This window comes from Protopterus annectens, chromosome 10.part0, assembly GCF_019279795.1.
Source record: "Protopterus annectens isolate FY-2018-M chromosome 10.part0, PAN1.0, whole genome shotgun sequence".
NCBI classification, from domain to species: domain Eukaryota; kingdom Metazoa; phylum Chordata; order Ceratodontiformes; family Protopteridae; genus Protopterus; species Protopterus annectens.
This window is the reverse complement of record NC_056744.1, coordinates 360,932,992-360,950,272: the sequence shown is the minus strand read 5'-3', so window position 1 is coordinate 360,950,272 and position 17,281 is coordinate 360,932,992. Positions and strand designations below refer to the sequence as shown.

The 17,281-nt window shown below is 43.7% G+C and overlaps 1 protein-coding gene across 3 annotated transcripts in view; it reads left to right on the top strand.

The window, feature by feature from the left end:
- The first annotated feature begins 4,973 nt into the window (after positions 1–4,973).
- SCYL3 (SCY1 like pseudokinase 3) overlaps positions 4,974–17,281 on the top strand; it is a 614,991-nt gene continuing 602,683 nt past the window's right edge. For all 3 annotated transcript variants that reach the window (XM_044085269.1, XM_044085268.1, XM_044085267.1), the window contains exon 1: positions 4,974–5,183. In XM_044085269.1, the coding sequence (XP_043941204.1) occupies positions 5,019–5,183 (165 nt within the window). In that variant the 5' untranslated portion in view covers positions 4,974–5,018. The remainder of the gene's footprint in view (positions 5,184–17,281) is intronic.

The following is a 17,281-nucleotide window of genomic DNA, read 5'->3' as shown; positions in this document are numbered from 1 at the left end:
ACTCTGATCCTACCCAGACCCCCCTGATTTTGGATTCTGCTCCCATTACCCTGTCTCAGGGACAGCTTGTGCCAAAGCAACCCCAGGTTGTTCCCCTCAGGGAACCCCCGGAGGCTTACGAATCCTGTCCAGAGTCTCCCACTGGAGAGGAACCTCGTAAGCACAAGTGTAAGAGGAGGCACTTGGACTCCCCTGAGTCCATTACCACTGATACGGACTTGGATGAAGGAGAGGGTTCCCCCAGATCACCTACCGAGGATGTCTCGTTTGGAGACATTATGGAGATCCTCTGCCAAAGAGTAGGTTGGTCAGCCCCCAAACCCTCTGCGGATGAGTCCGTATTCCTGGAGGCGTTTGGCACAGGCCCATCTACTTCCTGGGTCTCCCCTCCAGTGGACCCTTTGGTGGACCTCATCACCACTAGGGCATGGAAGGATCCTGACACTGTAGAGCCTATACCCAAAAGGCCAGACAAAATTCTTTCCCCGCCGTCAGACAGGCAGGCATGGTCCAAAGGAGCCCCGGTAGACACTTTGGTGGTTGCAGCTGCCACGAAGAAGGAACTGGCACAAGAGAGTTCCTTGGTTCATCCACCAAGAGTCCAGGTCGATGGATCATTTCGGGATGCTCATGTACTAGTCAGCGACATTTTCTATTCGTGCGCTGAATTACTTTGCACATGTTATCCGACTACAACGAGACCTTATATCGGAACTAACTGAGTTGCCCCTGGAGTCTCTGTCGCAACAGGACAAGCAATCTTTCACTGCGAAGATGACTACACTGAAATCAGTGTCGAATACCTCTATGCGTCTCCTCTCTCATGCTACAGAGGGAGCCGCTAGAGCTGCTGGTACAGGCATTGCCTTGAGGCGTCACGCCTGGATCAAGCTGTGTCAATTTGTGGACCCCTTTAAGGCGTCTTTCATCAACGCCCCTTTCGATGGATCGTCCCTCTTTGGGAAGACTGTACGTGACACACTAACCCAGAGGAAGAAGGACGGAAAGACTTTGTCAGCCGTCGGAATCCGCTTCTCTAACCCCCAGAGGTCCAATTCCAGGAACCAAAAGGGGCAAAAGAAGATGTGGTTCCAGAAATCACAGTCCTTTCGTGACATTCAGGAATATTCATCCCCCAGAGGCAGAGGGGGACAAGACTGACGCCGTCCCAGAAACTTCGGGTCTAGGGAACCTTTTTCCGACAGACCTGCGCAGCAACCCTGAGGGGTTGCCCAGCTGTTCTACTCTGGAGGCAGTTGGGGGAAGATTTTCCTTACATCCAGTGGCATGGGAATCCATTACTGCAGACCGCTGGGTATTAAACATCATATCCAGAGGATATTCTATCCCCTTCAGTTCATGTCCCATAACTCCAGCACGCCTTCCAGATGTTCCACTCGCTAACAGGGAGGCTGCAGCTTTAGAGGTTTCGAAGCTGCTACAAAAACGAGCCATTGAGCCGGTCCCCCCAGATCAATCCGGATCAGGCATCTACTCCAGGTTCTTTTTAGTGCCAAAGAAGACTGGGGACCTCAGGCCCATTCTGGACCTGTCTATCCTCAACCTGTCGGTAGAGAAACAAAAATTCTGGATGGTCACTCTACAGTCCATTCTAGCGTTTCTGAGAGAATGTGACTGGATGTGCTTGTTAGACCTCCAGGACGTTTACTATCACATCAAGGTCCACAGGAGTTCCAGGAGGTTTCAATGCTTCCGGCTAGGGGCCAGTCACATTCAATTCAGATCCCTACCCTTTGGTCTCACCACAGCCCCCAGAGTGTTCACCAAGGTTATGGCAGTCGTAGTGGCTCACCTGAGACTTCAGGGCTTTCAGGTATTCCCCTACCTAGATGACTGGCTCTTCGCTGCACCCACCAAATGTCTCTTGTGTCAGGCCCTACACTACTTCCTCAGTCTGGCTCACAAGTTAGGCATCACAATCAACATCAACAAGTCCCACCTGGCTCCGGTTCAGATCATACACGTCCTTGGGGCACGGTTGGATTCGATTCAGTCAAAGATTTTTCTCACCCCGGAAAGGATAGAAAATCTCAGACTCCATGTATCGACTATCTTGGATCACTCGGTAGTCACAGCAGCCGATGTTCTCAGGGCCGTGGGTTCGATGGCAGTCACAATCTCTGTCCTCCCTCTTGCACGTCTTCACATGAGAGTCCTTCAGTGGACAGTAGTAGTTCAATGGTCCTGACTAGACCTTCTGATGAATTTCCACATCCGCATCAATCGGACATGCAGAATGTCACTCCAGTGGTGGCTTCAATCAGCGGACATTTTCGCGGGGTGCAGCTTTCTAGCCCCTCTTGCTCAAGCCACGGTGACCACGGATGCTTCCCAGCTCTGGTGGGGGGGGGGCACTTCCTGGGAAGAATGGTCCAAGGCACATGGTCCCCTCCAGAGACCAAGCAACACATCAATGTCCTGGAGATGAGGGCAGTGCTTTTAGCGTTGAGAGCCTTCCACCCTGTCCTATCTCTGGGGACAGTAGCCATTCAAACGGACAACATGTCTGTAGTCTGGTATATAAACAAACAGGGAGGGACTCGATCCTACCCACTTTGTCGCGAGGCCATGAGGGTTTGGGAGTGGGCCATATCCACCAGCTGGTTTCTCATAGAAACGCACATCCCGGGATGCTCAAACATTCTAGCGGACAGTCTCAGCAGGGTAATCCTTCTGCCTTATGAGTGGTCTCTGAAACAATCGGTGGCGGAGAAGATCTTCCGTGTTTGGGGTCAACCTTTCTGCGACCTCTTCGCATCTTCTTCCAACGTGAAGTACAGCAACTTCTTCGCTCTGATCTCCCCTTCGGGGGATGTCCCCAGGGATGCTCTGGTCCATGCTTGGCTTCCCGGGCTACTGTATGCTTATCCCTAGTTACCTCTTATTCCGAAGTTCCTTCAGAGGGCTTGCCAGCTGCAGTGCAAAGTCATTCTCATAGCTCCCTTCTAGCCTCGTCAAGTGTGGTTTCCCTTCCTATGGTCTCACCTGTTGGCTCCTCCATGGACTCTAGATCCATGCCTGGATCTGATTTCTCACCCGTCGGGCTTGCCCCTGCCCTGTCTGGACAGTCTCAGGCTGGTGGTGTGGTTGCTCCAGATCACCAGGACTCCCGGACTTTCGTCCCCTGTTAAGAATATTCTGGTAGCTTCTCTTAAAGCCTCCACTAGGAAACTCTACAATAGCAAGTGGAGACGTTTTTGCGTTTGGGCCTCTCAGCACTATCTGAACCCATTTACAGCCCCCGTTCCGGTCATACTGGATTTTCTGGCCAATCTTTTTCGATCAGGCGCAAGTGCTTCTACCATCAAGGTTCAGCTGGCTGCCATCTCTAATTTTCATGTGGGTGACAATAAGGTTGCTCTGGCTTCTGCCAAATTGTGTAAAGCTTTCCTGAAGGGCACTTTTTTATTGCGACCACGAGTTAAAGAAATGGTGCCTTCCTGGGATCTGACTTTAGTCCTTCAGGCCTTGACCTCTTCCCCCTTCGAGCCATCCGGTTCAGTTCCAATGAGGTTTTTATCATGGAAGGCGGCCTTCTTGGTCACCATCACGTCAGCCAAAAGAGTTTCAGAGTTGCAGGCCTTATCCTCCTTGCCCCCTATTTGGTTTTGCACAAGGATAGGTTTTCGCTGCGTATGAACCCTTCCTTTCTTCCCAAGGTGTCCTCAGCAGCCAATATCAGTCTATAAATTTACCAGTCTTCTTCCCAAATTTCCAAAATAGAGGTAAACGTAAGCTTAATTTATTGGATGTCCATAGACAGCTTCGTTTTTACCTCCTTAGGACTAAACCCTTCCGGAAGTCGGATCAGTTGTTTGTCTCTTTTTCGAAACCATTTTTGGCCAAAGCAGTTTCGAAAGTGTCCTTAGCAAGATGGATCACTCTTTGTATTGCACAAGTTTATAAGGACAAAGGTTTATCTCCTCTTGGTGTATTGAAGGCTCATTCCACTAGAGCAATGGCCACTTCTGCAGCTTTCTGGTCAAGAGTTCCATTAGACGATATCTGTGGGGCAGCGACTTGGGCCAATTCACACACATTCATTTCTCATTATAAATTGGATCTTATTTCTAGAGGGAGGGCATCCTTTGGCTCTGCGGTGCTCAGAAATATCCTTCCATAAGAGCCTCCCAGGAATACTAGTAGCTGGGGACTCTGTCCCGTATGTGCAGAATAAATTAAGTCAACTACTTCAGATAAAGAAGTTATGTTCTTACCATAACGTTCCATCTGAGTAGTAGACTTCATTCTTCTGCACTTTCCCTCCCTCCATCCCCTGGTTATGTTGTCACTTAGTGTCAGCAAACTCGATCTGGGGCTAGATAGGAGGAAGTGATGTAATATAGGTAAGGGAGGAGCTTGGAGCTCGGAGCTGATGCTTGAAAGTTTTTGCCGGCTCGGATCCGAATCGGATCCGTATACCCATATGTGCAGAAGAATGAAGTCTACTACTCAGATGGAACGTTATGGTAAGAACATAACTTCATTTTTTTATTGTTAATAGACTTTGTGCGTGTTTTAATGGATTAAAGGTCTAGATTCCTTTCTAAGCTAAATGGATGTTTTTTGTGGTGCTATTTATATAGGGAATTGTGCTGTCCCATTGCTAGAAAGTCTCCATTTATCCAATCTGATGTCCCATGTTAAGGCTATTTTAGAAGCAGCTTGTGAAGCAGATTAGAATGCATTAGTGACACCGCAGGATGACTTACAAAAGAGTAGAGTTGGTGAATCATGTGTCCTTATCAGAAGTTGCTGGTTCTCTATTATTTCTAAGAGTCATTTATCATGCAGTTACTATATTTGTGGCATCCTTGTAGAAATGATGTGATAGAAAAAAGCATCACAGTATTGTAACAAGATTTATTTTATGTGTCGTACAAAATTGGAATAATTCAGTATTTTTTATCTGAGCTTATCTTATATGTTAGCATTTTTTGTTCTGATTTCAGATTCATTTTGTGGAGCTGACAGGAGAGGGATCAGTCTTACTAGCAATGGGCTCTGAGAACAGTGCCCTGAAAAGCTACACACTGGAGGAGCCGATTCTTACATTACCTTCAGGGCTTTCCATTTTTCCTGCAACATTACAGGATGGAAGACTGGCGTCTGTCTTTGTGTACCAGAGAGGAAATGAGGAGAAGGTTAATAAAGCTGCTAAGGTACTGCGATGCACATTTTATTTTGCAAGATAATGCTATTTCTATCCAATTTCCTGAAATGAGAAAAATGTAAAAACATAGCTACAGTGGGAGTTAGAGGTAAATGTCAGAGTCTCCTAACATGAGTAGATCAGACATCTCATTAACATATGATGCAGGCATAAAACTGTTGAAATCCTAATCCTTGCACAGTTCTTCCTGCTTGTACGTTGCGTGCAATAAATTTGATTAGAAAAGCAATGCAGTTCATTGTCTTTGTAACTTCTCCATTTATTCGTTGAAACACTTTAGATAGTGTTTCTAATACTGTGCACCTTTAAATGAATCAGTTTTGGGAACTTTTATTTTTATGTGCTTTTTTCCTCTTTGCCTGCCAACTACCAAGCTTTCCCCAGTTGAATTCTGCCCATTCATTCCCACACACTGGGGCATTTTCCCAGTATAGTATGGGGATGACAGACATCCTTAGGGGCCATCATGCATAGATAGCAGTGAGGCTTGCTTGTGCTCCCACTAGCATCCTGCCAGTGTAAGAGCCTTTTTATAACTTAACTTCATCCTTTGCAGGGGCTTTGAGCTACCTGCTTCCCTGTGAGGACCCACAGTAGTTTCTTCTGTTAGTCCATGCTGCCTTACACTCTCACTCACTAATGAAGGCTACTGTCAGGGTTGGCTTGGTGAGTCCATGCAACACTTCCCTCCTCCAAGAAATAGTGGCTGCATGCATCTACCTTCCCCAAGATCAACACACCTATCCTGTCCTTCCAGCTCCATCACGCACCTGAGATACTAATCAAATTTCGTGCGATACTCAGAGCTTTAACCCTGTATGCCAACATCATTTTGAAAACAGTAGTATTGCATGCAGTTCTGTTTTTTAAGGTTTTGTGGTAAATAAAGCTGTTTGTAGATGAAGCATAGAAGGTCTCGCACTCTTTCCTGCAGACAGATGTCCAAGCTTTGTGTGGAAAGGCCAAGGGAGATAGAGTTTGTATCTTTGTGAATGAAAGATGGTGTAAGAACAGTGAGATTGTTGAGTCACATTGTTCTGATAATCTAGAGTTCCTGTCCTTAAAATGAAGACGCTTTTATTTACCTAGAGTGCAAAATGGAAAATATGTAACTGGTATACATTCCACCCAGTGCAAACACCACTGACGCCCTGAGCAATCTTTATAACTATCTGTGAGCTGCAGAGGAAAAACTCAGATTTTGCACACATGGTTGCTGATGATTTTAATCGAGCAGATCTGAGAGAGGTGGTATTCCACTACTGTCAGTTTGTAGATTTTCCTATAAGGGGTGCAAACATTCTGGACAGGGCATTTTCCAGCATCAAAGGTACCTACAAAACAATACAACAACCTAACTTTGGAAGCTCTGACCATCTTACTATCATGCTTCTAGCAGCATACAAACTGGCTCTGATCAGGGAAAAGCCCACAGTTAAGCAGATCAGGGTCTGGAATGAGGGGGCATTGGAAGGTCTCCAAGGCTGTTTTGATAGTACCTGCTGGGACATTTTCAAAGAGGTAGCTACATCAGACGAACAGGTGAATATAGCTGATTACATGAAAGCAGTAATAGTTTACATCACTAAGTGTGTTGACGATGTATCTGACATCAAAAGCATAACAATCAGAGCAAAACCAAAAGCCGTGGCTCAACAACAAAGTCTATGATCTGAAGGCAAGAAGTGCAGCATTCAGGGGCAAAGACAAGGAGGATCTCAGCGAAGATAGAGCAGACCTAAAAAGGGCATTAAAGGGACCAAGAGGGAATATGGAAAGAAATTACAAAGTAAGCTTACAGACATGAGGGACATCAGGTGTCTCTGGCAAGGGATGCAACAGATTACTGACTATAAAACCAGGTCAGCTCAGTGTGAAGACAACAATGAATTCCTGGACAGGTTGAACTTCTCCTTTGGCAGATTTGAAGAGAAGAACAACATAGCTGCTACAAGGTTACTTATCGACCAGGAGGAAGGGGTGTTCAGCCTTAACTCATGAAGTGAGATCTCAACTTAAGAAGATGAACACCAGGAAGGTTGCTGGTCCTGATAAAATACTGGGCAAAGTACGTAAAGGATGTGCAGACCAACTATGCTCAGATATTCTTCGTGTTTCACTGTTGCAGTCATTACACTTGGGTTATCCTGCTGGCAGGCTACCCTCAGTCGGCCTGAATTCCAAAGTCTAGGTTCGGCGTCGGTTGCTGTCACCTCTTCCCTGACGTCAGTGCGCCAGGGATATAAAAGATGCAGCCGACGCCATTTTCTTCAGTCTTTCTTGCCACGCGGTGTCCGAAGCATAAGCAGTTCACAAGTGCCGGTCGGCCGACTGCTGAGATTTTCGTGTTCAAATTTCAGATCCGAAGTCTTCATTTAAAGCTAAGTACCCCGTTGGGGAAACTTTTTTCTTGCTCCTGACTGATGTCAGAAAAAGTTAATAATTGTATTTCTTATGGGAAGCAAATACCTCATAAGGGCTTTCATTCTTACTGTATTCCTTACCTAGGCCCTGACCACGACGTTGCTAGTTGTCGGTTTTGTGCTAGATTTAACCAACTCACTATTAAGCATCGGTACGATTTTGCATTACACTATTTTGGTAGAAGATTTAATTATACCATGTCGTCGGATAGCCATCCGACTACCGGAATTCACAAGAAACGCAAAGAAAAGGATAGGCATCCGAGGTCCAAAACCGATGACAAGGCTTATTCTAAGCCAGTCGCCGGTTCTCAGTGAGGCGCCTTCACAGCCCCTGACACCCGCTACTTTAGACCTACAGGCCGCTACCGACTCCCACGTGGAGTCGCCTAGGCTGCTGGAAGGTCAAGGTATTGGACCTTCGTAGACTATTCCCTCAGATGGGTCCGGAGCCACTGAGCAGGCATCTGCTTCTGAGGGTGTTTTGCTTCTGAGGGTGTTTTCAGACCAACTCAATTATACATTAAAACGACTTCAGCTTCAAAGGCAAAGACTAAAGCACCCTTAAAGACAAAGAAACAAGTACAACAGCCTCATGGACAGGCCTCCATGCCCAAAAAACAGATGCTCAAAATGGCCGAAGACTTAATTAATTTGATCAGGGGTTCCCATCCCCCTCCTGATAAAAGGCCTAGGCAAGAGACAGAATATGAATCTTCAGATCAGGTTTCCATTTCATCCGATTCCTCTTCTGATCAGGAATACTCTCTTCCTCCCTATGAGGATTCTGATGCTGAAGAATCTATCCCTTCAGTCTCTCCTCCTGAGGATTACTCTTTTGGGGAAACCTTGCATACCATGAGGGAGCATTTCCACTGGGAGAGCCATGATTTTTCAGAATCTAAGAAAAGGCTCAGAAAATTCCTTTTACCACCACAACACAGGCCCCTAGCTATTCCACCTGTATTAGACATTGTTGATGATGTATTTTCAGAGTCCAGTCTGACCCCTGACTACTTACCTCCGGCTCCTGTTAAGCCGGACAGGTACTACAGGGTCCCTGACTCTCATAAATTCCTTTTCAAAAACCCTGCTGCTGACCCAGAAACAATCTCTCAGGGTCCCAAAGGGGTCAAGGCTTCCGCTGCAAAAAACCCTACCCCCTCTGACAGGGTTTCTAGGGCACTGGACAGATGGGGAAAAAGATTTACACTTCCGCTACCTTGGCTATAAGGGCTTTAAATTGTCAGTTTCATATGCTCAAATATCAGCAATATATTATGTCACTGCTTAAACAGAAAATGTTGATAAATTCTGAATGTGCAGAAAACAAAGAAATGCAGGATTTATTGCATGCAGCTGAACAAGTTGGAAAGCATACTTTGCAATGTGGTTTTGATTCTTTGGAGGCCTCCTGCAGAGCTGCTGTTACGGGTTCTGTCATCAGGAGGCATGCTTGGTTAAAGCAACAAAGTCTGCTTGATCATGTCAAAGCAAAATTATTAGAGCATGATACTTTGTTTGGTGTTAAAGCAGAAGAGGTGTTAAAGAAAATGGAGGACAAAGCTAAATCTATGCAAACAGTTAAGGATTTCTTACAGGTTCATCCTCCAAGATTTAGCAGACACTGGCCTACAAAGAATTGGTCCTTTCCAGTGTCAGACAGACCTCAAAGGGGCAGATACAGACGCCCAAGAGGCAGATCCCAGCCCCAAGGTCCGTACAGGTCTAATCAATGGGGTGCTTCTACCTCCAAAAGTGGAGAAGACAAATCACAACCATACAGGAAACAGTCCCAATGACTTCCCCCTGCCTGCACCAAGCACTTATCTTCTGGCAGCACCTTTAGGGGGAAAACTAGCACTTTTTTCTCAAAACTGGCACATAATAACCCAGGACAAATGGGTCCTAGACATAGTGTCACAAGGCTACAAGTTTCACTTCCATACCCTGCCAAGGACAAATGGTTGGCCAGACCTGCCAAAACATCAATGGGCAGAGGCTCAAAAGCAAGTCTCATCCACATGGACATGAGGGCCATTCAACAAGTACCAGAGCAAGAGCAGGGACAAGGATTTTATTCAAGACTATTCTTGGTACCAAGAAAGGACAAGACCTGGAGACCGATACTGGAACTATCTATTCTAAACACATTTCTGGATGTACCAAAATTCAAAATGTTGACTCTACAGCAACTTCTGCCCATGCTGGGCAAGAAGGCTTGACTTGTGACTTTATACCTAAAAGAGGCTTACCTGCATGTCCCAATCAAACATGCAGAAGATACCTCCTATTCAAAGCTGGCTCAATGCATTACCAATTCTCTGCACTGCCCTTTGGCTTATCTACTGCACCCAGGGTCTTCACAAAGTGCCTGGCACCAGTAATTGCATTCTGCAGACAACGAGGAATGCAAATATATCCTTACTTGGACGACTGCCTCATTCAAGCAGAGAACAAGGACATTCTATCACAGCATCTGGCATTTATAAAGAGATTTCTAACAGGCCTAGGGTACACAGTCAACAAAAAGAAATCAAAACTAGTACCCTCTCAAGAGATAATATTCCTGGGTGCAAGCTTAAATACAACTGCCCAGATGGCTTATCTCATGCCAGACAAACAAAGGCAACTGACTACCTATTTCAACCTGTTGGCAACAAAGGCCCAGTTATCTGCAAGAAAAATTCTGCAGGCTTTGGGCTTCATGGCATCCTGCATTCTACTAATTCCATATGTGAGACTGCATATGAGGAAACTTCAGTGGTACCTAAAAAGTGTTTGGACTCAACATTGCCACAGCCTGGAAACAATAATTACCCTCATTCCCTGCCTGCAACAGGAGTTTCGTTGGTGGGCGAAGGCTTGTCACCAGAACAAGGGACAGCCATTCACTTTACCCCCAGCCAGGCAGACATTAACAACTGTTGCATCAGATTATGTCTGGGGGGCCCACATGGCAGGAAGATGTATTCAAGGCACATGGTCCACAAACCAAATGCATCTACATATCAATCAAAAAGAGATGCTAGCTGTTCAGAATGCCCTGACCGCCTTCAAGGACCTACTTCATCTGGGACAACTACTGATAAAGACAGACAACACCACAGTCATGTGGTATATAAACAAGCAGGGAGGCACTCATTCTTACCCCCTTTGCAGACTAGCCATGACTCTGTGGGACACAGCACTGACTTACCAAGTACATCTGCAGGCACAATTCCTGCCAGGAAAGATAAATACTCTGGCAGACGAACTAAGCAGAAACCTCATGGATCCCCACGAGTGGAAATTGGATCCACAAGTCTTCAGCATGATAACAAGGGAACTGGGATGCCTGGATATAGATCTGTTTGCCTCTCCTCACAACTACCAACTAAAAAGATTCTGCACAAGGACTTCTCACAGTCAAGCATGGAAAGTGGACACCCTCTCTTTCAGCTGGAAAAGCTTAGCAGTATATGCCTTTCCTGTACTGCCTCTCCTCCCCAAGGTACTCCTAAAGGTCAGACAAGAGAAGCCAAAGATGATACTGATTGCCCCAGACTGGCCCCGCCAGCACTGGTACCCAATCCTAAGGAACTTGTCTCAATGCCCGGCTTGGACCTTGCCTCAAATACCTCCTCTACTATCCCAACAAAACTATCAGATCCTGCACAGCCAATTAAAGACCTTAAATCTGGCAGCATGGCGGATAATGTAGTGATACAAAATGTGTCTCTCACTAAAGCTGTAATGGATGTCATTTTGGAGGCCAGAAGGCCTAGTACCAGAAAATCTTACGCTGGAAAATGGAAGAAATTCTGTGCTTGGAACCAGGCACAAGGAATTGACACAGCTGTACCAAATATTCCTCAGATTTTGCAATACTTAACTGAGATGCTGGACAAAGGTCTATCCTTTTCATCAATTAAAATTCATGCCTCTGCCATTTCGGCTCATTACAATACAGAGCCACCAATCTTTTCTCATCCCTTGTTAAAGCAGTACCTCAAAGGAGCCAAAAACTTAAGGCCTCCAAGGAGATCACTAATACCTGCATGGGACCTCAATTATGTTTTGGAAAAACTCACCCTGTCTCCTTTTGAGCCAACCGCTACAGCTGATATAAAGTTTTTATCTTGGAAAACAGCTCTGCCCCTAGCAATAACCTCTGCAAGACGAGTCTCAGAGCTACAGGCACTCATGGCTGTGGAACCTTTTATCATTTTTTTATCCAGACAGGGTTTCTCTGGGGACAAACCCAACATTTATAACTAAGGTAGTGTCCAGTGTGGCCCTTAACCAAACTATTCATCTGCCTACTTTTTATCCAAACCCACAGAATAAGGGGGAGAGAATTCTGCATTTTTTGGACATACACAGACAGCTACGCTTCTATTTGAACAGAACCAAAGCTTTCAGAAAGACAGAGCAACTACTAGTGGCATATGCTGCAGGATCACAAGGAAAGGCTATCTCAAAGCAGACTATTTCAAAGTGGATAGGCCACTGCATTTGTTTCTGCTATTCACAACATGGCAAGCCAGTGCCTAAGGGCACTAGGCCACATTCAACCAGAGCAGCAGCCACTTCAGCAGCCTTCCTCAGGGGAGTACCAACCAAATACATTTTAGAGGCTGCTACCTGGAGTTCAGTGCACACCTTTACAAAACACTATCATTTACCACTCTACTCTAAATCCAGGGCAGGCTTTGCCACTGCAGTTCTGCAGGGCCTCATAGCCGCTCCTAATGCTATTTAGCTACAGCCTCCCAACCTTAGCTTTGGGATTCAACCCAAGTGTAATGACTGCAACCGTGAAACACGAAGAACATAGTACAGTTGTGTACACTTACCATAAATGTAGATGTTCGAGTGTATTCACTGTTGCAGTCCAGGTTACCCACCCACCATCCCCCATATCTTTGCTGCAACTTATCTACTCTTCTCTAACCTCTACAACCTATGTGGTGTATTTGATTGTAGAGGAAGGTATTTTGGTGCATGCATGCTTTATTGGCATTTTTTAACCTACCCTTTTGGGGGGCACCTGACATCTGGGGCAAGAAAAACTGAAGAAAATGGCATCAGCTGCATCTTTTATACTCCTGGTGCACTGACATCAGGGAAGAGATGACAGCAACCAACGCCGGACCTGACTTTGGAATTCAGACCGACTGAGGGTAGCCTGCCAGCAGGATAACCCAAGTGTAATGACTGCAACAGTGAATACACTCGAACATCTACATTTATGGTAAGTGTACACAACTGTAATTTCTAACTGATATTTTCAACACCTCCCTTATTTGTGGTGAAGTTCCCTCTTACTTCAAGGTGACGAATATTGTCCCTCTCCCCAAAAAGCTAATCCAGCTTGGCTTTGGCTGAATGATTACAGACCAGTTGCTCTGACTTCAAATATCATGAAATGCTTTGAGAGGCTAGTTAAAAGGCATATGTAGGCAAACCTTCCATTCACTTCAGCCTTCTACAGTTTAGCTAACCGATCCACTGCGGATGCTGTTTCAGTGGCACTTCACCTCTCACTTGATCATCTGGAGAGAAGCAAGAACTACATCAGGCTGTTTATTGACTTCAGCTCTGAATTCAGTACAGTGGTTCCAATGCAGCTTATTGACAAGCTTCTGCATCTTGGGTTAGCAAACTCATGTGCAGCGGGATCCTTGACTTCTTGATGAAAAGACCGCAGAAAACATGTGCAGGCAGCAACACCTCAGGATGCATAATACTCAACAGCGGTGTTCCTCGGGGGTTGTGTGCTACACCCTTTGTTGTTCACCATCCTCACACATGACTGTTCTGCAAAATACAATGCCAATCACATCAGTAAGTTTGCAGATGATACTACGGTCGTGGGCCTCATCAAAGTGGAGGATGAAAGAGCTTACAGAGATGAGGTCTGCTCATTGATTGACTGGTGTGCCAAGAACAACCTTGACCCAAATGTCATTGAAACAAAAGAGATCATTATAAACTTCAGGAAAAGGTCAACAACACTCACCGCTCATGATAAATGCTGAAAAGGTGGAAAGGGTCAAATCTACAAAATCTTTAGGGGTACACATTTCGGAGGATCTCTCTTGGATTGTGAACTCTGAACAGTTGGTCAAAAAAGCAAATCAACATCTCCTCTTTCTCAGAAGGCTCAAAAAAGCAAAGCTCCCCCCTACTGTTCTCACCACGTTCTACAGAGGAGCATTTGAGACCTTTCTAACTAGTAGCTTCACAGTTTGGTTTGGGAACAGTATAATAACGGAAAGAAGCTACAGAGAGTGGTATGAGTTACCAAAGTAATCATCGTCACCAACTTGCCATCGGTCCAGGAGCAAGAAGCATTAAATGTGCATCCAAAATAATTTGTGACCTCTCTCACCCTGCACATGGTTGGTTTACACATCTGTCGTCGGGCAAGAGATATCGGACTGTCTGCTGCAGGACTACTAGATACGTAAACAGCTTCTACCCAACAGTGTTGAGAATTATAAACTCTGATACCAGCCACCGACTATTTAGTTATCATTCACAATATGTAGCTGAGCTGAAAGTGTGCAGTATCTTTTTGTATTCTTTGATGTAGCAATATATTTTCTTATTCATGTGTAATTGCCTGCTGTTTGTCTGATGCAGATGTACAAACGAGGACAATTGTAACGTGCAATCCTACACTGTCATGCTGCTATGTACAGTATTTTTCTTATGACTTTCGGGGGGGGGGGGGCTTGTGTGTTTTTGCTGTTATTCAATTTCAATGCAAAACTCACAGAACGATAAATAAAACCAATATATGTATGTGTGTGTGTGTATATATGTGTGTGTGTGTGTGTGTGTGTGTGTGTGTGTGTGTATGTATATATATATATATATATATATATGTGTGTGTGTGTGTGTGTATATATATATATATATATATATATATATATATATATATATATAAACATTTTTTTTAATTGAAATGTTATACTGTTGTTGTTATCCTTGCTTGCTATGTACTCTGGTGAGTTGATGCTCGGAATTTCATTTAGGCTGCACTTGTGTAGTTCCTAAATGACAAGAAAGTTCGCCTTGACTTTTGTGATATTGTGCACACAAATTAATGGCTGCATGGGGACTGCAGAAGAAAGTATAAGAACCACTCTGCTTTGTACTAAGACTTTGTTTATTTTAAAAACGTTGTTCTAAGGCCTGAATTTATTTGAATAGCATTGAGGACTGTTGTGTGATGTACTAAGGCTTTAAATTTGTTGTAACTTAAGGTCTTATGAGTGGAGCCATAGGCACTTAAAAGAAGCGTTTTTGGGGAGGTAATAGGAAGTGGTTTTTGAAGAACAGATTTTCGCTTTCAAGCATAGGAAAAGATGGGCAATACTGTAGAATTTTGTACCCGATAAACCAACTGTTAAAAGTGTGGTAAACGTGGTAGTTGTGATATTTAAGAATACATATACACTTTGCATGCAGTTTTATCTCTAAATTCACCATGTATGCAGAAAAGTAATTAAATAGCTTCTCTGCATTTATTTACTACTTTTGTTAACTAGATGCTTATGACAGCTGACCCTTTCCACAAGTAACCCGGGACAATCTTATGGCAATAGAAGGAAAGTCCTTGACGTTATCATAAAAATGTATAAGAAAACCACAATTGGTACTTTTTTTTTAATCAAATGGAACAAACTCATGTATGAACATTTACTTACCATATGAGGGTAACAGTAGTTTAACTATCCTGAGTTCATAGGATGTATCCATTGAGGTGACTTAAGTGTAGGCCTGAGAAGGTGTTTTATTTTTCTTTATTTCATTTGGTAATCAGGTGAATGAGCTGATCAGGGTCTCTTTGCAGTGATGACCTGGTTCCAGTGGCCAGACACAGTACATTTGAGATTATGTTAGTAAGTATGTAACAATATAGTAAAAAAGTAATTTTTTTCATTATGTTTTTAAGACGGAATAAGAGTTGCAAAGAGTCTCCATTCTAATGTGTTCTCTTTGCAAGAGACAGAGACAACAGAGCAGAACAGTATATGTAACTATGCTTACTCACCAAAAAAAAAAAAGATACAAGTGTGTATATACATTTAGCAGGATATGGAGGAAAGTCTCTTCAGCAAAATAAAATGCATTAACCCGATGTTTATTTTTGTCCGATTCAACATTTGAGTTGTCAGATCCGACTGGACCCAACTTCGGTGGGGTGTACCAGAGTATTGGATCCAAGAGCTCTGACTCCTCCCTCACCCACAATTCCCTCCTCCTAGCTGATTTACCTTGGATTCTGTTTGCCGGTAGTTCGACCAAACTTGTCTTCTGTGAGCTGTGAGCATTCATGATAAGTTTAAAAACTGCTCCTCCCTTTACCTGTAAGATTGTTGATAACAGTTAGGTCTAGCTTCAATTTTAGAGTTAGTGTACATAGTGTTGTGTGTATATATACACACATATATATGTGTGTGTGTGTGTGTGTGTGTGTGTGTGTGTGTGTGTGTGTGTGTGTGTGTGTGTGTGTGTCTACATGTGTATATATACGTGTATCTATATATTTATATCTATATCTGTATCTATATGTAAATAAATGTGTATTTTATATATATAACTATATATATATATATATATATATATATATATATATATATATATATATATATATATATAATTGTGTGTATGTATTTGTAAATCTATATGTATTTGTGTGTATGTATGTGTATGTATGCATGTATGTATGGTTCCACTTCATATCATCGAATTTTCATTTCATCGAATTTCAAATCATCGAGACCAAATCGTCCAAAACTCATTTCATCAAAAACTCGTATCATCGAATCTCAAATCATTGAAAACTATAAAGCAACTAGAAATAACATTCCACAAAGTTTTTACTACGTTTATGCAGGGGGGCAAGCCCCCCTGCACCCCCCATGTGGGAGCAGCCCCCTACCCCCCCATAAATAAATATACCAACTCCAAGGTCGCACTACAGTGGGGGAAAAAGGTAATTTCCTAACCCCACTGTAGTGTGACCTTGAAGTTGGTATATTTAATTACGGGGGGTGTGAGGGGCGGAGCCCCCCTGCATAAACGTAGTAAACAGTGTCTGGAATGTTATTTCTAGCTGCTTTATAGTTTCAATGATTTGAGATTCGATGATATGAGTTTTCAACAAAATGAGTTTTGGACAATTTGGTCTCTCGATGATTTGAAATTCGATGAAATGATAATTCGATGATATGAAGTGGAACCGTATGTATATATGTATATGGCCCATTTCACATGACTGAATCTCAAAATACTGAATTTCATTTGACTTGAGACCACAATACCTAATTTTCAAAATACTGAACTCATTTGACTGAATCTCATTATACTGAAAGCTTACAATCCTGAATTTCAAAGTACTGAATTTTAAGCTGTAGATGTGCTGCGTGTTTCCCTTTTCCTGTGACTTGCTTGTGATAAAAAACATTACTGTAACTTGAAGTGCCGAGTGTCAGAATACCAATAGTAGTGTAGAAAGTGGTGTTGTAGTGTTTCTAAATATGAGTATGTCTCTCTACATTTTTATTGAAAGTATCTAAAGTAATATGGTGGATGTTTTGTGTGCTCCCGGCAGTAGTGGCAGTGTGCACAGTACTGTAAGGTAAGTAAAGGGTATATGCCCTTTTCC